This window comes from Ambystoma mexicanum, chromosome 3q (genome assembly GCF_040938575.1).
Source record: "Ambystoma mexicanum isolate Mex_15411 chromosome 3q, UKY_AmexF1_1, whole genome shotgun sequence".
In the NCBI taxonomy this organism is placed as follows: domain Eukaryota; kingdom Metazoa; phylum Chordata; class Amphibia; order Caudata; family Ambystomatidae; genus Ambystoma; species Ambystoma mexicanum.
The window spans coordinates 588595052-588619273 of record NC_090926.1 but is presented as its reverse complement, the minus strand read 5'-3'; the positions used below and the strand labels follow the sequence as shown (position 1 = coordinate 588619273).

The 24222-nt window shown below is 44.8% G+C and overlaps 1 protein-coding gene across 2 annotated transcripts in view; it reads left to right on the top strand.

Moving 5' to 3' along the window:
- SLC25A17 (solute carrier family 25 member 17) overlaps positions 1-24222 on the top strand; it is a 622505-nt gene that overhangs the window by 375856 nt on the left and 222427 nt on the right. For both annotated transcript variants that reach the window (XM_069654410.1, XM_069654412.1), the window contains exon 7: positions 6435-6530. In XM_069654410.1, coding sequence (XP_069510511.1) covers positions 6435-6530 — 96 coding nt within the window. The remainder of the gene's footprint in view (positions 1-6434; positions 6531-24222) is intronic.

Genomic DNA, 24222 nt, shown 5'->3' with positions numbered 1-24222 from the left:
GTTCCAAAGAAAGGCTTCAGCTAAACAGAGGGATCTACCACCCACCCCCCGCTCTGTATGGAGAAGCGTTTCACAAGCAGACAATTCGAGTTAAACAAACAGAAGGATCTAGCAGGGGAGTATCTAGGGACAGAAAGTTGGAAATAGCGTGGTCCCAGACCCCAGAAAGCCTTGTGGATGATGCAGAGGGTCTCCAGTTCTATCTCTACAGCCACCAGAAGCCACTGTATACGTTTTAGGGCTGCCAATATACGATCCCTTGCCTTCAGGCCAAGCCTAAATCTTGCAGCCCTATTCTGGATTAGCTAAAGGGGCCGTATGAAACAAAGGGGGAGGTTCACAAAGAGGCTGTTGCAGCAGTGAGTTAAAAGTAACCCCAACGTTTTCGGCCTCACAAGATAACGAGGATAGAGAGCCCAAGGACAGCGGCCAGAAAGTAGGAAGGAAACAAGGGACAGGTGTCCCAATATGAAATATATCCATCTTACTGGCATTCACACAATGATTGTTAGCCGCACACCATTCCCTGATGGCGGTCAGACAATCGGGGATCAGAGAAAGTAGTAGAGTGAAGTTTCAAGCAAAGCTGTTAAGCATCACAATAACACTGGAAATTAGGAGAGAAGGAGCAGATGAGGTGAGCCAGAGGGGCGAGATACATATTAAAGAGCCAGAGCGATATGATAAAACCCTGGGAGATGCTGCAGGTTGAAAGTGAGGTGGTGGAGGACAAACGGCCCAGTTGCAGCTGGAAAGGGCGGTTACTCAGGAAAGAGGTCAGCCAGTTCAGTGCCCGGTCTGTGATGGCAAAGGTATCATGGAGGCGTTCAATAGTCATAGAATGGTTCACTGTGTTAAAAGCGGCTGAGAGATCAAGGCGCACCATCCTCAAGTGTACTACAATCTAAAATACCATATACACTTCAATGTTATCTTTACACCATATTACAAATACGGTTTACTCCCCTTATACTACATATAATAACAATACACATATTACTATTGTGTATGCAGCCAGTAGCCACATTCCTGGGTGCACGGTCTATTGCCATGCCCCTAAGAATCTTGCCACAACCACCACAATGGAATCAAACCATATATGTACAATACACCTTCAAATAACAACACTCACCCAGATCCCCCACTCCCAATAATGTCCACGGACACAAAAATTCACAGCACACATACCATCATCTTCACAGCTTTTTTTCACCTATAATAAGAGCTCTATATCCACATCTCTCCACATTCCCCCACCCTTTCCAAGCCCTCTTTCTTCCACAAAATAACCCCAAATATATTTTCCAGATGACTTTTCCTCACAGTGCTGTCCATAGACAAAACCCGTTATCCACCTGTTCAATATGGCCACTGTTTAAAAAATTATAATGTACCTCATGTTTTCAAACATCCAATCAGTGTGTGCCTATCTGCAAAGTTTGTTGACCATTTGCCGAATGGCACCAAAGTTATCAGCTGCGAAAAAGTACTCTTTTTTTTTAAAAGTGATGCAGAGGAGGATAACGAAGAACATGAAGAATAGGTAGAGGAAGTGCCTACCTGCAGCGCCCGGGGACAGTCATCGGTGTGGCGGTTCTTTACGACCGTGGGGGGGGGGGGGACTCCCAAAGGCTCTGGCTGCCCGTGTTGAATGCATTGAGTGTGGGGTCACACTCAGTCGCAAACAACACAGGCACTACTCCTTCGGGACCACCTCCATGCACAGCCACACCAGATCCAATCACCCAGGCGCTCTGAGAAAAATTGCTCCTTTCTCTGGGAGAAGCAGGTTAATGTCCTCTATCCCATCTTCCTCAACTGTTCCTGCCACCACACAGCGTACTCCTGTGAGGCAGAGGATGCCACCAGCTTCCTCGTAGGCCGTACAGGAGGCTGTCGATCCTTACCTTTCGAGCGTCATAGTTCTCTGCATGTACTGCGACACACCGCTGTACAGGGTGGAGCAGTTTTAAAGTACTTTCGAGGGTTCAGTCAAGGAGCACAGGAAACCCTGCCCCCTACCTTACATTTAAGGCGCACCCAACAACATCTTCCCCCTCTCCACCTGTCCTTCCATATCTATGGTTGATGCCCCTTCCCTCCGCCACCTTACCTCCTCGCCTGTACTGCAAAAACACCAAAAAAAAGAAATCCCCAAAAAAGATAAAAGCCTGAAACACAAAAAAGGTTCCTTTAGGAGCCACCTTTCCCAGTAAATCAATAGAATTAAAAAAATAACACACAGGATTTGTTGCAGCCTGTATGGTCAGCAGACAGTATGATAGTCCGCAGACTCCTGGAAAATTCCAAGAGTGGTGTGGGGGAATTAAAATCATTTAAATAGTTTTTTGTTTAACTATAGTGGCTCTTAAAAGAATCTTTAGTGATTTCTTTTTTTTCATTTTTTTCAGGGGGTTTTATATACTGAACTAACAAATGTTCCACTGAACTTATTTATTTTTTCCAACTTTCACAAAAACTGCTTCTAATTTTTTTCTTTTCTATTCTGTTTTTGTTTTTTATTTAATAGAACTACTAAAAATATTCTTCACGACATATTTCACAAGTTCACAAAAATTGTTTCAGTGCATTTTGGATGTTGGAAAAAAAAATCTGATTTCCGATATCGGTGAAATTCACTTTTCACACATTTTCTGTGTGAAAAGATGCCATTCCTAAAGCATATGAAAAAGCACATACACCGCCATTCACAAGCTCTATACCTTCTTCCATCTGAGGACAAAACTAATTTGGACGTCTCCATATTTGTCTTCGATTGATTTCATAAAAAATAATCTTTGCAGCTGGAAACAGTTCCATTAGGCTTCTCAACATATCTGCCAGTGCAACCTGCAAAGTTCCTGGAGTCACATAGCCCAAACTGCTGCCTCCACAATGCACAACAATAATATCTGGACGTTTAAAGTGAGTCATCTCCTCACAGAATGCTAATAAGGTTACCCAGTTTAACCCACAATCTGCATACCACAAAACTTCCACTTCGTCCAATCCAATAATAGCAGTGATACCACAAGAGTCACTATAATCCTTCAATGAATGGATCCAGGAATCTCCCACCATCCACACACTCTGCTTCTTCACAGCCATAGCCATGTTCACTACATGCAACAAAGAAACCCCTTCCTACCCTGTACACTTTAACTCCTCCTCCAGACCTACAAAACCTGATTGGCTATTACCCCTTAAAAGACCCGGATGGCATGTGCGGGTCTGCAGACTACAGCAGCATCCACGGACACGGCAGCACCTGCAATGCTTTTATTTGCCTATAAAAACAGCTGCCTATCAACTTTATTCCACGCCCCCACCCATTCCAGGCCCTCTTTCGGCCACTAAAGAACCCTAAATATAATTACCTCACTTTTTTCTCACCGCTCTGTCTGCGGACAGTAGAAGTGACCACAAACTCGGCGGCACCGGCACTTTTCAACTATAAAAAGCTCCCCATCAACTTTGTTCCACTACCCCACCATTTCCAAGCCGTCTATCGGCCACAAACAAAACCAAATGTGTTTTCCACACTTTTTCCTCACTGCGCTATCGCGGACACCAGCGGCTGTCTGCGGATTCAATATGGCGACCATTTCAAACAATATGATGCACCTCATGTTTTTGAGCATCCAATCAGCGGACATCATGCTGCGATCTGATTGGTCGATGGGGTGTCCGCGGACCCCGAATCAAGAAATGAGTCCGATGACCGAACCCAGATGTCACTAATTTGTAACATACTTTTTGCCCATTTTTATAGAAACTACTGGACGGATTGACACCAAATTTACAAAAGCACGCTTTTGGGACCAAGCCACCGCTCCTGGCGCAAATGTGGTGAAAATCCGTCCAAACTTGTTTTCCATTGCGTCTGAGGATTTCCACACATTTTGGGACACCCCTATAACTTTGCCCCCGCACCCCGGACGAAACCGCACCAAATTTCACAATCCTTCTGAGGGGGCAATGCAATGTTTTTATGCAAAGTTGTGTGAGTATTCATCCTGGAGGGTGGGGGGGGGGGTGAGTAATAAACTGCCCAAAAAGTGCTCTTTCTATGAGTTGAGCAACTTAACCATAACTACAGGGCTGCTACCACAGGCCCTGAAATTGGTGTAATATAGGTTGTATCAATATGTTATAAATATTGTATTAATATTGGTAAATGTTATTAATGTCTGTTATGAGAGATGCAGTTTCTAATCATTATAATGGCAACTGAAATAAAGAAACATGTTTTGGGGTTGTTAACTGAATACATAAACATGTTATGGTCATTGCTACTTTCAAAGATGTATTTGTTTACCCTGTTGCAACTCAGGTGGTCAGTGTGAGAACATGTTATTGGGTTACCTGGGTAACCTAGAACCTAAAAAGATTCTAATTCACAGTGCATATAAGGCTGACAGCCTGTCCAGCAATGTGATTAATCTTGGACAGGAGGAGCCTACTTTTGTAAGAATTAATTCTTTCATAAAACTTAACCTGACTTGCTGGACCTCCTTCACTTCAGTCCCTTTCATATGTGCAGGCATTTTCTTTTTGTAATCCTGCTTCCAAACTAGCACAATGTTGGCCCGGATGTACTTTAGAAATGGCTTTCTCCAAAATACACCGTTTTGTAATGCTTTTTCCTGCTTTCTTTACACATTTTCCCTGTGACTGAAGGGTGGTGCATCTAACTTGAAATTCTATTGAAGGTTGCATGGCAGAATTGTATCCTTGTACTAGGTAAACTGTATCAGAGTGGCAAATATTTTTCCTGTTCAAGACAGCCTAAACAGATTTGCCTCCCCCACGGCCCTCCCCGCCATTGTACCCCTCCTCTTGCAGCTCCATTGTGGGATTGTGCAATGTGTGTTAAAACTAGTCTTTTAAAACTGTAAATTGAATTTTAGTTTGGGATTTTAGTTTGGGATTGGTGTGTAAATTCACCTCTTTTTTTCATGCTGGATCTGGGAACAGTATGTATTTGTTTTAGATCGGCTCCGTCACCTGTGAGAATTAAGTGAAGTGCACTAGAATCTTTGAATAAGCTATGGTACTGTTTATAGAAAGGACTCCCACCATTGACTATTGCAGGTTTGCAACGAAAAGAATTCAAATATTAAACTATGTGACTTGACATTGTGCAGGTTTAATTCCTCACAAGCTCTTGAAATTGTTCAGAGGACACAGAATGTGGTAGCCAGGGCCTAAGTCAGTGGCAATCAAACTCTTTCATAACCAGTCCCCCCCTGAGTAAAAATATTGTTCTCCCACATGTAGGGGTTGCTCTTTCAGTTGAGGCAAAATTGCACTTCAATGCCATTTGCCTTATGTATGGTGTCCATAAAGGGGTAAATATTGGCTGTTTGGCACAAAGACATCACATATGTGTCCTTAAAGGGCCAAATGCTGGCATTTTGCGGAAAAGCCATCATACATGAACAAAACGTTCCAACTAACAGCTGGGCATCTTTTTGTGTTTCTGCACACACAGTACATGTTTATTCCTTTGCAGAGTAATGCATTTCCATTTGTCCTTGTTTTTCATGCTGGCATACCCGGAGGAAGACCTTGCACCCTATTGATGAGTAATTAAAAATAACTACCAATTAAAACAAAAATTCATAGATTAAATTATTTGGTGTCCACTAGTGGCATTGCTGATGTCCTGGAATTCTGGTACTTGTGATTTTGTTTTAAAGTTAGGACTGACTACAAGACTCAGAATACCAAGAATTGTTAAAGAAAATGTTATTCTCCAGAGGGGAAGGGTTTGAGAGTTTTCTAAATGGACCCTGTGACTAGGGCCAGCACGGAACACAAATTCGAATAAATAAATGAACCACAAATTAATACAAAATATTTACCAGATGCCCATTTTCAGAATAACATTGTTCCCACAATGTCACTGAAAGGCCCCAAAATCCCCATAAAGTGAGCCCAGTTTTGTTTTAGACATTTCATTAAGCAGTACAGACCTGCTGAGGGAACTCATTCTGCCATTGGGAAATAGAGTTCAGGGTCGTTGTACTCGGTACTAGCTCATGTGGTGCACACCAGTCCAGACATCAAAAAACAGTGACGGATACAACAAATGAGAGCAGCACACAGCATCGAGGAAAGCAGAGCGAGTTAATGCGCTGTAAAAGCTTCGTCCTGCACAATGTCAAGACTCTGAATTCAATGACTGCTTTAATAAATCGGCAGAGGAAAAAATACTCATGCGCAGGTAGTGCAATGCAAGAATGTGTGGAGGAGGAAATTGTTAAACAAGGCCTGCTGGGCTTTTAGCCCTAATTTCTAAGCTCTAATAAAGTGTGGGGCACGTGCTCCTGTACCATCCAATCAGAAGGCATGTCATTTGTAGGACTGAAGGAACTTGAATGTAAGAATGCTCTTTAATACTGGCCTCTTTCTCATTCCTATTCCTGCAGCTCTCGTCGAAGCAAGTATTTGTTATTGGTGCCATAGCAAAGGCGATCGCCACAACCGTCACGTACCCACTGCAGACAGTGCAGTCTGTGCTTCGGGTGAGTGTTTAACTGTGGGCCAGACCTGTGAGGCACAGGCAGCGTACATAGAAGGATGTGGATGTCTGAGAGAACCCGGCTGTTCCCACGAGGTTGGAGCACTGCATGGTGCACGCTGTGTGGGACAAGAGAAACTCCCACCAGGGTGGGTAACGGTATGGAGAATGTTTGGAAGGGACATAATGTTCACACTATGTTGAGGCATGATAGGTGCACACTTAGGCGAGACAAACCAGGTCTACATTAGATGCAGTCCCTGTATCTGTAACGATGCATCGACGGCAAGCCGGGCTCACATTTTCATGGGCAGCTGTTTGGAGAATGACTCTACGGGTCAGACCGGACACACCCTGGCGTAAATGACTGTATGGAGGGTGCCTGGGAGGGTGCAGATCAGCCAGACTTCACTGCGCTGGGTTACCATTTAGAGACTGCCTCAAAATGACACGGTGATCACACAGTAAGGTGTGTAACTGTATGGCTGAGGACTGGAAGAGTAGCATACTGAGGGGTAGGGGTATCCCTGTTTAGAGTAAACCCATACTGAAGTCCCACCAATTACATTTGTTGATCTACAGGTTTATTTCAGAAAATAGTTGGTCAACATTTATAAATATGTTGGCGTCTTCCCACACAGTACTCTTAAATTGAAATAGCCATTTACAATCCACTCGCAGTAAGGCCAAGTCCTTGCTGCAGCTAAAGATTGAATTTAGTATGCAACCTGGTGGCTTTTTTTCAACTTGACTTATTACAGCTTTCAAGATGAAGATAACCCCTGCTATATCCACTTAAATCTGCCCTAAGCACTTTACTACACTACTCTCTCCAGTGACCTGCACTACGTCCCCGAGACCGTTCAACCCACAGCCTTTTGGATTCATACCAGTGGTAAAAGGTGCTATACCAATGTCCAATAACACAACATATACAATTATGAGCATTTGGTAGTAACAAGTGTTTAAGGAAATTTGAGTGGTTATCAAAAATCAGCGTTGGGCCTACCTAGGTCGACACTGATGTAAGACATCTGGTTAGACTGACAAAGACGATAGCATTTACTGATTATTTAAAGGTTATGCCCTTTCCTAAAGCCTACCTTAATGCACGCATAAAATATTAAATAATTAAATCTATCTAAGGGCCAATTGAGGCAAAGGAATATACATTTGCAAAAACCTGTCAAACTATATACATGTTCAATATTTATACTTTGGCTACTGAAGATATGTATGCTATAATCCAAGAGATAAAGCAGAAGTCCATGGAGATTGAACGCGAGTGCTATATTAGTACACTTAGGATAAACAATATGTAAATTATGTACCAGCTGCAGCATATAGTGCTGAATACGTGGATGTATTTCCTTGCCTGTGGTATAGGAGGGTATATATGTGTCTTGGGTTTAACCTTTTGCCCAAGGAATTTACTAGGAGTGTGGAGTGGTGCACCCAATACAGTTAGAATTTGTCGATTTTTTTTGATAGGCCAAATCAAATTGAAACTACTCTGAATCTGTTAATGAAATGCACAGCTTTTGCACAGGCTCAGTGTTGATGTGAACGAAAATATTTCTGGTACCAATCATAGAATAACTCTAGAATGTTTGACATTTTAGAATGGTATAGAAAAGAAAATGTTTCAGTTTAAATTATTTAATCGGAAATGAAGATAGCTTTTTAAAATTGCATTGTATTTTGTCCTGTACAAAGGTATTATTTGACCAAATATGCAAATAAAACAAGCAGCAAGATTTATTTTCACTGTGCTAAACTACACACAACTGATGTAGTGATACACTCCCAGAAATGGGTAACCAGATGGTTCTACGTGATTTCATGACCACAAATTAGAAAGTGGCGAGTTACAACGTGGTAAGTTTCATAATAGGATTTCTTTTCCCATTCATTTATTCTTTATTTGGCTAATAGCCATGACACCAAAACATTATTTGGGGGTGCCATCCGCTCCCAGTGCCACCTTTTCTAATCCCCACACCGACCTACAAAGAGCTATCTGTCATCCCCACCACCCATGAAGAAACCTACGGCAATGTAACCAATAGATGTATGACATACCTCTGCTTTCCACGTCTCCTACCCGCGGCCTGGACCTTATTAGATGCCGAAGTGTGGGTATGTCTCCATGCGGTCTGCGTATGGAAGCGGCTCCTTATTTTCTCACTCCTTAACATCGTCTTTGCTAGCTATGTCTGTTCTCTCAGTTCTGCTTCCATCGCTGTACTACCCCCGTGATCTCTGCGCTCCATGCCTGGCTGTGGCTTACGCCCACCGCTGCGCCCTCTCCTGTCTCATCTCTGGGTTCTTATTTACTTAACAGCTTTGTGGCGCTTGTTACCTCACATTGTCTTCTGTTATTTTTTTATCTTCTTTTCGCCTCCATCCCTGTTTCCCCCCTCGCCATGCCATCTTCAATCCCCTCATTTTGTACTTCGCATTATTCTCCCTATCCTCCTCTTCCTTCTTATTTCTTCCCATTGATTCTTGGTCTTTGGAATGCACGTTCCATCTGCATCAAAGCTCATTCTGTGCTCAATACTTTCCTTCATCTCAATATTCATTTTCTTTGGCTTACTGTGGCTCACGCCAACCAACCTTGTCACCCCTTCTGTTCTTTTATTCTTTTGTACTACTTTCTTTCACACACCCCGTTCCTCGGGCTGAGGGGGCTGTGTTGATATTCTTTGCCAGTCTTCCTATACCTTGCTTTCTTGCCTTCCCCAATCTTTCTCTTTTTCAATCGTTTGAGTATCAGTTCTCGTATTCCACAAAGCCTTTCTTTTTAATTTGTTTATTTTATTTTAAAGTTGCATTCATGGTTTACAGGAAACCTTACACAACATAAAGCCGCATAAGGAAATAAAAACACAAAATAAGACAGCAGGAAATAAAAACAAAAGAAACAGCAGATACTAAGTAATTCTACCCATAAATCATAAAATCATACGTCAATTTTCAATTAATTTAAAATGGTATTCAGAAAAGTATTCAAAGCTAGAATTAAAGAAACATTAGTCCCCCCACATTAATTTACACAAAAACAAGTTCATTGACACTTCAGAGCTGTCGCCACATATATCCTTAAAACAGGGAAATCGGGTATTGGCAAAATGTGCACATAAAATGACCAAATTTTAGTGTTTCCGCTGTATCCATGGTACCACAAAATGTACAGTTTAAAGAGGAGTGTAAGTTAGATGGCTAATCTTTCCAATGCTTGGTCCTTTCGCTTATCACATCGAAAACCTTGCAAATAATGTGGAATGCATTCTCTAGAGTGAGTAAAATGTGAGTATTCAACGTAGGTGGCATAAGTTCCAATACTTTGAATTGTCTCAACCCAATCTGCCCTAAAGACTCTTTTTAACATCTCCAGGTCGCTGTATCAGATCTATCTCAGATGCCCCAATTACATGGAGTACACTTTGCATCCTCAATCTGAAGGAATTAAGAGAAGAAACAGACTCAGCATTCATTGCTTTATTCAGATCCTCATATAGAGAATTCTCGGGAGGATCGGAAATTTTTCTCAATGTTGAAAGTTGTTTCCAAGTACACCGAGTCTTCAGAGAGGTGAGGCACAGTTTGTGTCTAATAAGAGCTTTGGTAATCGCCAGAGATGGTAAAAAAAACCTCCTTCCACAACTTGCCTTGAATAGTATTGAGCAAGTTACCCAAATCATGAAGGGACATGTCAAGGCCGTAGAGGAGGATCACTGGTTCTTTCTTTGCTAGATAGAAATGACATATCAGTAAGATGGAGAATGTACACATTCTATTCAGCAAACATTTCAACTGGAAAACCGATTTCTTCGCCTTAGCATAGAGAATGGTTTTCCACGTTTCCGCTGTAGCCTTATTAGTAAGGTTATATGTCGGATATGTCCCTGCGAGAACTTGTTCGACTCTTTCAGGTCCAATGACCCAGGGTCTTGTTTTTGATTTGGTACCTCTTGAAAACACTATCCCCTTTGATTTAGAAGCGTACGGGAAAAGGTTATTAGCATATGCATATTCAAAAAATAAATTAATCTTGCGTTAAAGGCCTCTGGGAGTTCTGTCGAACAGTATGAAGTCGTCGGCAAAAGACAAACAGTCGAGCTTAGTACTGCCCAGCCGGGCCGACAAAATCAAAGGCCCCTGCCACAGCCCCTCCACACCACTCATGTACAAGTTGAAAAGTATCAGGGCCAAGGTGCATCCCTGTTTCACTCCTACATGTGAGTTTACTACTCTCAACAGTGACCCTTCTTTAGTCAAGTGAATACGTAGTGTTGTGTTGGTATGAAGAAGAGCAAGAAGCTGGACCAACTTTCTTGAACATTCATTCCAAGAGGTTTATGCCAAAGCCTAGATCTAACAACACCATCGAAAGCGCTAGACATATCTAAAGAAGCCATGAATACTTCCCCTACTCGTGAGTGTTGCACATGATGTCTTAAATGGGCCATGTCAGTGGCATAGAGGGTGGTACCCAAATCCTGCCTGAACCCTACCTGGAATCGACTCAGGAGTTTAGCTCTTTTAACTACCTGATTAAGGTCCCTCGGGAGAAGTATAGTGAAAACTTTGCTGGTAGCAACAGTTAAAGCAATCGGCCTATAATTGTTAGGGTCTTGTACATAACGTCTTGTCGTAACAACTGTGATGCAGCCACCTGGGCTTCGGTCCATACTTTTGTACGTCACTACTCCCTCGATTGCATTCGTGGGCAGGATCTGGCCTTTGGCAAGGCGATCCTTTGCTCGGCAATTTGATTGGGCATTCTAAATTTCTTTTTCTAAATTCTTTTCCCACCTTCTTGCATTGGTACTGCTTTGGGAGTCTGTCATAGATATGGAATACGTTGGAGGACCCAATCCCCTCGAAGAACAAGTTAGTCTGTTACCTGGTAACGTTCTTTCGATGGGATGGTCCGACGACGTATTCCATATTGCTCCCTCCCCGCCTTCCCCGCTACAGAATTTCTTATGCGATTGCAGCTTACGTTTCCGCAAGGCTTTGTGTGGTCAGACTGGCAGAATGCTGGTGCCACACGTTCTGGGGAAAAAACTACAACTGAGCCTACGGGCGTCGTGCGTCCTACTTATAACATCCAGTGATGTCGGCCGTCGGAGGAAGTCCTCGAGGGCGGCGTATTGACGTCATCGACGCAGGACGCAGACGCCGAAAGATTTTTCGAAGCGGCACAGCTGTGGTGATTACTGTCATAGATATGGAATACGTTGTCGGACCATCCCATCGAAAGAACTTTACCAGGTAAGAGAGCAACTTGTTCTTTAGTGCAAGATTAAGAATGATGTGCAAATTATATTAATAGAGGTACTAGATCTTCGGTTAAAACCCCCCCAAGAACGGCTGTATGTAGTAGGATCTAAATTTGACGATTTGGTCCCTCCCTAGAAGTATGAACCACAATCCCGGGAGGTACGCTTGGGACTCCATGCCCATTAGTAGACTCAAACTGAACATGGGGCAAGGTTGTAAGACCCACCCTCCCCTCAAGTGTGCTCAGAATGTCGGTGTTCACTAACTGCTTCGCCATAATTTCCTGGGCCTCCTTGCATAGTAGGTCCTGTCCCAGGTCGTAAACTGTGGAAACCGAACATACATGCAATCTGTTACCTTCACCCCTAGTATCCCCCAAGTTAAGCAATCCTGTGCTAGTTATGGGGGTCCTAACTCTGTTAGCCAGCCCTCCCAGAGGATTACTAGTGTTGAGCCCTACAGGAGGAAAAACACCAGACAGCAACCTATATCCTCTTGTTGTGCCTGCATCATCCAAAATAGAGGGCATGTCTAGATCTATAATGTTCCTCAAAAACTCCCTAGATGTCGTTGCAGCTAGATGGAATGAATCCTCCATAATCAAACACTCCCACTCCAGCTCCTGGGTCACTCCCTCCTCTATTCCCCTCCCCCTCATCACCAGAGAGAGAGAGAGAGAGAGAACCATGAGCCCCCTAATTTCTGGCTTTCGTTGAAATCCAGACTTCCTCACACGATTTGCCAAATACAAAGACTTTAGGAGAGTGGGAGGTAGGAACAAGGGGGGAATACACAGATTGGCTAGGCAAACTGCAAGATTCCTTACCCAAAAAACGAGAGCAAACAGTTGTTGGGGCCTAAAGATCTTATATCTTTATTGGGCTGACTTGAATGCTGAGGAGTAGATGCATTGAATCTTAGCACCTTCCTGGTAGCCATAATAGGTGGTGCAGATAGACATTCCTGCAAACACTCTGCATCAGTCAAATCTAATTCATTCCCATTAGTCTGAGTATTCACCAATATTGTCAGTGTTTTTGAGCAAGAACAAGGAACCCATGGGTGCCTCCTAGTGTCCATTGGTAGTTAACATATGGATTGAGGTCGGCTCGCCCTCCCCTTGATGGGACAATTTGCCCTGGCCAAATGTTCTTAATTTCAAACAGACTCCAAAAAGACAGTAGAGGATAACGAGTAACAAGTAAGCAGTGTAAAACAAACAGCTATAAATATTAGGAAATAATTTTAAAAAATCTCCTCAATCATCTCACAGAGGCTTTAATTGTCTTAAACACTAGAGGAGTGGTATGTTCAAAGAAAAAAGAAAAAAAAAGTTACACCAAGTATTTTAGACCCCCAGCAGTTCAGAGGCAAGGAGCCCGCAGTCACAGACCAAGGTAAAACAGCAGGAAAAAAAAGGAAACAAAACCTTAATCTCTATCCCGGCAGCTCAAAGGCAAGAAAGCCTGCAGTCCCTGCACGGGTAGAGCCGGGGTAAAGCAATAAAATGAAGTCACAAATAATAAATGGTATTTAAAGCGGACGTCTGTATCCCAAACAAACTGCCTGTATCAGCAGTGAGAGAAAAAAAAGATGGAGCTCAATTATAGAAGACACAGGAGAAATCTGGTTGGAATAGGTGACCTTCCTCAGTCTTCCAGTGTCTAAACAACGGGACTGCTCAAAGAAAGACAAAAAGCCTGCAGTCGCAGCCCGTTTAAAATAAAAATGTGCTGGGTAGAGGAAATACAATGTAGCCAATGCGCTTTTTCAGCATCAAGCCGATCCCCGGTGCAGTGTTTCCTTTTATTTATTTTTTGGATTGTGATCGTGCGATATACTAATAGAAGGAAAACAGTTACTCTGTAGCACGAGTTAACAGTAGGCTGCCCGAGTTAAGCATGCAAGCAGACCAATGCCAAGGATGCAGGTAAACATGAGACAACAACAGGCAGCAGAGACACTCCCGCTATGCGACTCATGAAGTCAAAGTTTTTGCCGTAGATGATGAGACCGAGGCGTCCGGCTTGCACAGACTGCTTTCTGCTAACCAACTCGCACAACTCCGCCTTTCTCTATTTCTTTCCTTTTGATCTACCGCCCCTTCCCCCTGGCCTCCTAACTCCTTGTGTAATGATCTTGATCTCCTATTTCTTTCTCTTCTCCCACTAAATGCTACTTTAATTCTTTTAGGTGATTGCAATCGCCTGATTTCCTCCGCCCATTCTGCCATCCCTCTTCTTGCTGTTCTTGATTCCTATCATCTTGAACTTATTCCCACTCTTCCTTCCCACATCTTCTCTTCTTGCCTGTACATCAGTTTCAGCCCTGTTGACCTATCTGATCACTCTTCTTTCTCACGTATTCCCTCTCATCCTTCTCTTCCCTCTTCTTCATTGGTTCGTTGAGACCTCCGGTCCTTCAATGCTTCCTTATTTATTTCTTCTTTAACATCTTCCTTTCCTTCTCTGGATACGCCTTCATTCTTCTCTGTCGACTCCTTTGCCTCTTTGCTATCAACTTCTATCCTTAATACTCTTGACTCTCTGTATCTGTCCTGCTCTTTTCCCCCTTCATGTAAGCCGCCTTAGCTTACTCAAGCTCTTCGATCTTTAGTTGTTTTCTGCATCGTGCTGAATGCCACTGGAGGAAATCTCGTTCTACTTCTGACCTTCTCAATCTTTCCTCTCTCCATTCTGATTTTGACATTGCTCTGCTACTTGCCAAACAACAGTTCCACATCAATATTCTTGAGACTCTCTCCCCCTATCCTTGCCACTTATTCCAGGTTCTCATTTATATCCTTCTCTACCCCTGATCATTCCCTCTCCTCATTTAGCTCGTCCTCCGATCTTGCCCCTTACTTTTCTTCTAAAGTCACCCTTTTTCGCTCGTCCATTTTCATCTGCTTCTTCCTCCCTCCCCTTCCTGTTCCTGACGCCACCCTGTCCCTCAACTGTCTTGCATTTAGCCAGTCGCTGCTGCTGACATCTCTAGCTTTCTTTTAATAGCCCACTCTACAACCTCTACCTCTGACACACTTCCTTCCTCTCTTATTCCCAAAGTCTATCCCTGCATTTCTTGGAATCTGGCTCTTTTTTGTAATCTTTCCCTTCAGTCTTCTACCTTTCCTTCTTGGGACCCCGCTCTCCCTTCCAACTACCGACTGATTTCCCTCCTACCCTTTTTTTCCAATCTTCTCGAGCACATAGTCTATTCTCAAGTCTCTGCTCATGTTAACAGTGCTTCCCTCCTTCCTATCCAACAATCTGGTTTTCGCCCTCTCCAGTCCACCGAAGCTGCTCTTCTCTCAGTTTGTGATGCACTTCTTTCAGCTTGCCACTCCAAGTAATCATCTCTCCTTGTCCTACTCGATCTGTCTGCCGCTTTTGACACAGTTGACGACTCTCTGCTTCTCCAATCTTTCTGCTCTTAATCCCTGTAGGTCTGTTCTAAATTGGTTTCACTCGTATCACTCTTAATTGCACCTGCTGTGTATCCTGGGCTCGCCTAAACTCTCCTACCCTTCCTCTTCAGCATTGCGTACTTCAGGGTTCGATCTTGGGTCCCCTGCTCTTCTCTTTCAACCATTCCTCTTGCCTCACATCTACTGCTTTGGTCTTTCTCATCTTTATGTTGATGATATGCACCTCTTTCTTTTTACTCATTTTCTATGTCTATTCACTCTACTCTTCATGCCTTCCCGCTATTCAGTCTTGGATGTCTGCCGCCTCCTCCTCCATCTCAATCCCTCAAAGACTGACGTTCTTTTCTTCCTTGCCATCACTCTGCCCCCTCCTCTACCTCTTCCTTTTATCTCGTTTCCCCTCTTCCTCTCGCCCCATTTCTCCTTCTCCCCAGAATCTTGGTGGTGTTCTTGGCTCTTCTTTCTCATATTTTTGCTCTTTCCTGCTTCTGTCGGTTTCAGTGTTTTAACATCCGAAAGGCTAGACTTTTTCTTTACTTCACTGCCAACAACATTCTTGTCTCTTCTGATTTTCTCCCGCCTGTTCTACTGTTCCTCTCTTCTCTTCGGCCTTCTTGCTACTCAGCTCTCTTACCTCCACTCCATCTAGTACTCAGCTATACGTCTCCTCTTTCTCTATTCTCTCGCTGTCCCTGCTCTTGGCTCACTTCATTGGCTCCCCTTTGAGTCACGCTTGCTATTTAACTTTCTTTGCTTGGTCTTTAAATGTCTCCATGATCTTGACCCTACCTAGCTTTCTTATTTCTTTGTATGTTTCATCTTTCTTCTTACTGTTCCTTGCCCCCCTTGTGCTAATTCACGTTTTGGCTCTTTCTCTTTCTTGGCCCCCAAGCACTGGAAGGTGCTTTCACTCCCTCTTCGATCCCTCTCTTCTTTTATGCCTCTCTTCTTTCTATGCTTTGTGCTCACGCCTTAAAACTCTCTTGCCTTTTCATTTGTACCGTTCATTTTTTTCATGAATTGTAGCACATTTTATTTTTGTGAAGTGCTTTGCCATTTAGCGCTTTATAAATAAAAATCAAATAAAAAATGTCCCTGCATTGGGACATTTTATCACTTTTTGTGCGCCATCCTGATATGTGCCGCAGCCAAAGCCGGTGAAACTGCTGCAGGGAAATGGGTAGGGGGATACTGCAACCTACCATTTTGTAATTTGTGATAACACTACGGAATGTGACCCAGGTTTCTGCGTGATTTCATCCCCACAAATAACAAACTGGTAAGTTACATTGTGATAGGTTTCATCGTGGGATCTGTTGTTTTCTTTTAATATGGCGCCCAAAACCCATTTTCTCCACCCTTTCCACCTCCCCCACCTTATTTCCCACTTCTCCACACCCCCAGCCTTCTAAATAAATGTATCCCACCCACCCCACGATGAAACCTACCACGATGTAACATACCCCTTTGTAATTTGTGGGGGTGAACCCACGAAATAGGACCTAGGTAAAGTTCCAGGGACAAATACAAATAGTAAAACACGCACAGTGACACAGTCATGTTTCTGATGCTTGTTAATTTGCTTAGAATCTCATGTTGTGCATATGGTCTGACATCCAGTGGTAACCGCAGAGTATTGCATCTTGTCTTTCGAGGATCGAAAGGGTACGTCGGCATAGGCGTGTCTGTAACACTATCCCTAACGCAACGTGTAGTGTACCCAAAATCCCTCACGCAGCAAGTCCCTCAGATTGTTTTTTTCCGCCCAGATTACTGGTCGCCCTAATGCGGAGCTCTTACATAGAGATGGCATTATTGACGTTATCGACTTTGTCGTTATTCCCATTAAGTCACTTCGACTTTTCAATCCGGTGAAACAATGCCAAAAACTGCTGTGGACTCTTGACGCCTGTTGATACCGGCGGTGCTGCCGTCCATGTAACCGTGCCCTCCGGCCGGCCTACACAGTAGGGAGAGTGAGGTCAGGGTGGACATATCCTTTACAAGTATGCCTTTGCTCTTTCATCCTCTCTGCTCCCTGGGTTTCGTCATCGCTCTAATTGTCTTTCGCTATGGAAAAGACGCCATTTTAGGTTTTGTCCCTCGTGCAGGGCCAAATATCCTTGGACGGACTAGCACGCTCGGTGCAACAATTGTCTGCCGCCGACCAAAAAGAAGTGAGTTGCGCGGCCTGTACACTCTTGCACCCTAAAATGCTTAAGGAGCGCCGCTTAAAGCGGTGGGCGACTACAGCATGTTGCAGGCCGAATGTTCTTCCCCCGATGTTGCAACCGCCGAAAGTGATGGGGGAACTAGCGATGACCAGGCCTCCATGTCGAAAGCCATTGACCTAACTGCTGACCACTCTCGGTCCACGACGCCCGTCCCCGACCCCACCAGGCCTAACACGAGTCGCTATACGGGGAAGACACCCGGCGACAGGGGCGCACACGATCATAACACCAAACACACAACCCAATGCTCTGCTTTGGCGACTGTGTCGAAGCGTACCAACGTAACCGTCAAAATGTTCAACGGGATCCGCATGATCGGCAGCCTTCCCCGCAACCGCAGTTGCGGCCTGCCACTGGGCAATCCAAGGTCAAGGACGCTAACACTAAAAGACATGCGTACGTTGAAGCGGCGAAATCCTCCGCTCATCCTCTGGTTCAGCTGGTAGACCACCTAGATTCTTCTACCATTGCCGACAGCATCGCTAGGATTACTTCGGCAGTTAGACTGAAGGTGCCATCGAAATAGGCGGCGAAACACAAAGAACAGTCAAGAGACATGTCGAAAGATATGCCACAGCGCCCAGAACCCCGCCAGGACTACGTTGAGAGCCCTGCGCCTTTGTCAGGCACATTAGGGGAAAAATCCCGATGCCACAGGGAGGAAGATGAACCCTTTTCTCCCCTGGACACCTCTGGTTTACCCTCATGGAGCAGGGAGAAATTTGAAGGATGTATGGACAGATGAGAAATGTTTTTCTCCTATTCTGAGGCCCTTGCTCCTAAGAGACCTCGAGAAGACTTTCCTTCTACCCCTGTATCTAAGTTTCGAAGGACCTTTGAGGAGGAGGATCCACATGAAGTTTGCTTGTGTCCTCACAGAGGATGTTATGGACACTTATGATCCGGATGAAGTTGGCACCTTTCTGGAAAACTACAATATGGATGATCAGACAGGTCGTATGGACAATTGGGAGGACAGCCGTCAGGTTGATGCTCATCCCTGGACGTCCCCTACTCCCACCCAGGACCCCGATGTCCTGTGCTTAGATCCCCCCCCCTCCACTCCGGCTCGGCAAGCCTCCCCAGTGGACAATCAGATGGCGTTCAACGCCATCTTGAAGAAGGCGGCTGACCATTTTCAGATCGACACGCAAGAGGCTTTACCAGATTCTGATTTTGTTGAGGATATAATCAAAGAAAAACCTCTGGCCAGCCAAGCCATCCCTTGTTGAACTCAATCAAGAGGAGGTTGGCACCTTCTGTGTTGACACCAACCCAGACCAGGGCGGTAAACCCTAGAGTGGAGAAACTTTTTTGGCCTTCTCTAACCGACCCTGCCTATATCAAGGGTCATGCCATTCCGGATTCCTTAGTGGTTACCACCACTAGAAAACGGGCTGGTGTTCCCCCTGTCTACAGGAGAGGCACTACCCGATAAGGAATCCAAGAGACTTTATGCACTGGGGAAGAGAATAACAAAGAATGGCTGCTGTTTACCAACCGTATAGCCAATAATACCACGCTATTGGCCAGCTACGCGGACGTCCAGTGGAACCTTCTACGATGGTAAGGCAGTGGACGATGCTCTTGAAACAGCCAAGAAAGAGCATGAGACACTCGAGTCCCGGTGTCCAGTCAACTGGTCGACTGCAATTTGGTCGACTGCAATTTGGTCGACTGCAATTTGGTCGACTGCAATTTGGTCGACGCAATTTGGTCGAATGCCAAATGGTCGAATTTTTTTTTTTTTATATATATATATGTGTGTTGTGGGTTTTCGTGTGGGGAAAAAAAATAAAAAAGAAAAAAAAGGGGGCTGGGGGGGGGGACCCCCCCAAAAAAAACCAAAAAATGGGTAAAAAAAAAAAAAAAAAAAAAATTCGACCATTTGGCATTCGACCAAATGGTGTCGACCAAATTGTCTGTCGACCAAATGTTTTCGACCATTTGACTGGTAACCTCGAGTCCCTTCAACAGATTACCCAGAAACCCTCTCCTCAGAGAGGAAGTGGCTCCCGCCGGTCCTTTTGCGGGCAATCTCGTTTTTACCAGACCCAGTATAATGCAGGAAACAACTGGAATTCGGGACAAGGGTCTAACACCTCCGCCTCTTATCCTCCAGAGGACAGTGTCGTAGGAAAGGTAGAGGATGAGGTTCCAACCCCAGAGGTGCCCAGCATCTGGTCAGAAATGGCCTGCAGATCCAGGTCCCCTCCCATGCAACCCTGATCGGGGGGCGTATAACATCTTTCCTTGTTTCATGGGAGGGGATAACAACAGATCAGTGGGTACTAAAGACGGTCGCCCATGGATACTGTATAGAATTTGCCTGACCACCCCAATACAGATTGCCAAGATCAAGAAGCCGGACCACCTGCAAATCCTACTCCAAGAGGTGCAGACCCTTCTAGGAAAGGATGCCTTAGAAGCCGTCCCTATTCTACAGGTAAACAAGGGTATTTATTCAGTATACTTCCTTGTACCCAAAAAGCATCTCACAATGCCTGCTGTGCTAGACTTGCGCCTAGACTTGTCAAACCTCAAAAGTTTTGTATGGCCACTTTACAGGAAGTAATCCCGCTGTTGAAACAGGGGAATTACATGGCAACACTGGACATGAATGATGCATACTTTCATATTTCAATGTTGCCAGCGCACAGAAAATACCTAAGGTTCATGATAGAGGACAAGCACTATCAGTTCAAAGTGCCCCCCTTCGGCATTGCCTCAGCACCGAGGGCGTTTACAAACGTACTGGCAGCACACCTGCGCAGACTATCTGTCCCGGTTTACCCTTACCTCGACGACTGGCTCATAACAGTTGTCCTACAAAACATGCCTATTGAACACTCAGAAGAGATTAGACCTCTTATTCAGTCTGGGATTCTCCATCAACGAGAAGAAATCCAGCCTAGCCCCCAGTCAAGTCAAACAGTTCCTATGGGCTCTAATTAGGACGAAAGACGGCTTAGTCTTCCCCTCTAACGAGAGGGTTCAAAACATGCTGTTTCAGATCCCTCAGTATGTAGCCAGTCGGAAAGTGACGGTACGCAAAGCCATGCGACTTTTAGAGATGATATAGTCCTGTATTTACTTAGTTCATCACGCGCGTCTGTGCATGCTTCCCATGCAAGGGTGGCTCAACAGCCAGTGGTGTCAGGCCAGCTGACAATGGGAAGATCTGGTAGTTGTCTCGCCATCCCTCGTTCTCTCTCTGTAGTGGTGGTCGAGGGAAAACCTCTTGAAAGGGAAGACCTTCACCACCCCCGCAGTAGAAACCACACTAACGACCGATGCATCACTCACAGGGTGGGGGGGCTCATCTGCTTCAGCAGACGGCGCACGGCATGTGGTCCCCACAAGTAGCGTCCAACCACATAATTCTGTTGGATTGCAAAGCACTGAAAGCCTTTCAGACACAGTTACAGGGGAAGACAGTCCTGATCTTGACAGACAGCACCACAGCCATGTACTACCTGAACAAACAAGTGGGCACACACTCTCTAGGGCTATCCAAGCTGTCCCAAAACATTTGGATATGGGCTCTCAAACGCAGGATATTCCTGTTGTCCCAACACGTTCCAGGGGAACTCAATCTTCTGGCAGACGTGCTCAGCAGAGATTTCCCACTGCCCATGGAGTACGAATGGCGACTACACGAAGACATCGTCTCCGTTTTCACAGAATGGGGTTTCCCAGAGATCGACTTGTTTGCAACTCTGGAGAACGCTCAATGCCAAGATTACGCCTCCAGGTACCCACAGAACCGCTCCAAGGGGATTAGGCTCTGGATAACATGGTCAGGGAAATTTTTCCACCCCCCGCCCCCGACTCCCTTACTCAACAAGATCGTGCAGAAGATGCACAAGGAGCCAGTCACCATGATATTGGTGGCCCCTATGTGGACCCGCCAACCCTGGTTCTCTCATCTGATGGAGATGTCCCTCTCCCCTCCGATGAAACTGCCCTGCCCGTACAACATGTTGTTTCAGGACAGGGGAGAGACACTGCACCCATGCCTGCAAACTCTGAACTTAGTGGCCTGGCTCCTGAAGGCCCATCGTTCAGACACCTTCAACTCCCTCAGAGATGTATGGACATACTCAGGGAAGCGAGAAAACCCAACACCCGATACTTCTATTCCAGTAAATGGAAACACTTTATCTGGTGTAATGCCAAGGGCGTCAATCCCATTGACTGTTTTCCTACTCGCGTTGTATTGTACCTGACCCACTTACTGGATTCAGGCCTGGTTTTTAATTCCCTAAAGGTTCACCTAGCTGCTCTCTCAGCCTACACTACGTCACAGCAAAAGGTGTTGTGGTGGAAAATACCAGTTATCAAGATGTTCATGGAAGGGCTAAGAGGATTCATCCCCCCATTTCAAACCCAGCTCCCGGATGGGACTTAAATGTGGTTCTGATTAGACTCATGGGGTCCCCCTTTCAGCCTATGCACAAGGCAAGTCTAAAAGGCCTTACCTATAAGACAGCCTTCCTAGTGGCTATCGCTTCTATTAGAAGGGTTAGTGAACTACAGTCCCTTTCAGTACTAGATCCGTTCGTTACTGTTCAGAGAGATAAGGTGGTTCTATGCGCTCACCCTCGATTTGCGCCTAAATTCATTTCCAAGTTCCACGTGAACCAATCAATAGAACTGCACACTTTCTTCCAGAACCCCACTAACATGGCCGAAAGGAGCCTACGCACGTTAGATGTGCGCAGGGCAGTCATGTTTTACCTGGAAAGAACAAAACCACTGAGGAAAACAAACCAATTTTACATTTCAGTTGCAGCTGGCAAAGAAGGGGATCCTGTCTCTAAGACGGCTATCTCAAGGTGGATAGTCAAATGCATCACACTTTGTTACACTCTTGCTAAGAGAGAACTGCCCTTCAAGCCTAGAGCACATTCTACTTGAGGCACTGGGGATTACATAGCATTCATTGCAAATGGTCCATTTGCAAAGCGGCAACCTGGAGTTCTGTACACACCTTTACAAAACACTATTGCCTAGACATTCATTCTAGGTCTGATTCTCAGGTGGGACAAGCAGTACTAAGACATCTTTTCTCTACTGTTCCTTCTCACAACCCACCTCCAACTCCGGGTACTGCTCGCTAGTCTATGCACAGCATGTGATTCTAAGCAGATTAACAAGCATTAGAAGACATGCATTACTTACCGTAATAGCATTTCTGATGATTGTATCTGCTTAGATTCACATGGGCCCACCCTTCTTCCCCGCTCGGGTGGAAGGAACATAGACATCTTACTACTTTTATGTACTCACGTTAGCCTTGGGCTCCCTCATGGAAGACAAAATACAATTGGAGGGACCTCGGCACGTGATGGATTTTGGGTACACTACACATAGTGTTACAGACACGCCTATGCTGACGTCCCCTTTCGATCCTCGAAAGACCAGATGCAATACTCTGCGGTTATCACTGGATGTCGGACCATAGGCACAGCATGTGAATCTAAGCAGATACAATAATCTGAAATACTATCACGGTAAGAAATGCATGTCATATTGATAGAACGGTTTACACAATCCCCGGGACAAGCCAACACTGATATTTATTCAAATGTTTCATAATGTTACCTAATGTGAACCAGGGCCTGGATGTGGCTGTAGTTTAGCACTTTTGTTGCTCACTTGCAGCTTTTGGGCCACCAATACTGTACAAATTGTGAACTGGCAAATATGTCAGTGAGTGCATCTAAACATGAGTGTTTCTAAATGTTTCACAAATGCCCGTAATGTAATACTTTACACGTCAGAACTGCGTATGTGCGTGTCACGCTTGTGCGAGTCTTAACAATTCTGTATGTGTACAGGTCTATAGAACCCATTTCACTTAAAATCTTCAAACCGCACTATGCATCTGCAATCGAGGCTGACTTCAAGCTCCCATTCATAGAAACGATAAATCACTCAAATCCAGTCCCTTACTCTGGATCCTCCAGGCAAGGAGTTCCTTTAAACAGCGTCACTGAAAGGTTTTGACACAGCTTTGGGAGCTATTGCAAACACATTTTGTCTAAAGGTTTCAGTCAAGCACATAAAATCGAAGGGATCAATCCCAAAATGGTAATGCCAAAAAAGGCATGAAATAATGTTACTCAAAAAGTGCATGGTGCCAAGTTGACTTGGAATAGAACATGCTTACAGGTAGCACGGCCCAGTAAAACAACCACATACAGGGCAAATACATGACACCGAAAAACTCAACACAGAATCAGATAAATGCTTGCACAATAGCCTTAAAAAGCGTGCGTCTGGGTGCTGAAGAGATCGCACAGGACAGAGGTGAGACAGTCGTATTCGTCACTGACCCCATGCAAATGGAGGAACTGGAAGAGGAGGAGCTGTGGATGTCCGCTACACCAGTGGACTGGTAACATTTATGGACATTTACCTGCAAAACGATCCATCTTCTCACACACAAACAAGCTCTCTTGTGACGAAATGATTACTGCTCTGCAGGAATACAGAGATGAGTTGTGGTTTCTAAACTCATACTCTGCCCCAGACTACTACTTAAACTAGCAGTTCGAGGGGATTGGGTCCTCCGACGTATTCCATATCTATGACGGGTAATCACCACAGCTGTGCTGCTTCGGAAACTTTTTTCGGCGTCCTGCGTCGATGACGTCGATGCGCCGTCGTCGAGGACCTCGTCCGACATCATCCGATGTGATAAGTAGGACGCACAACGTCCGCAGCCTCAGTTCAGT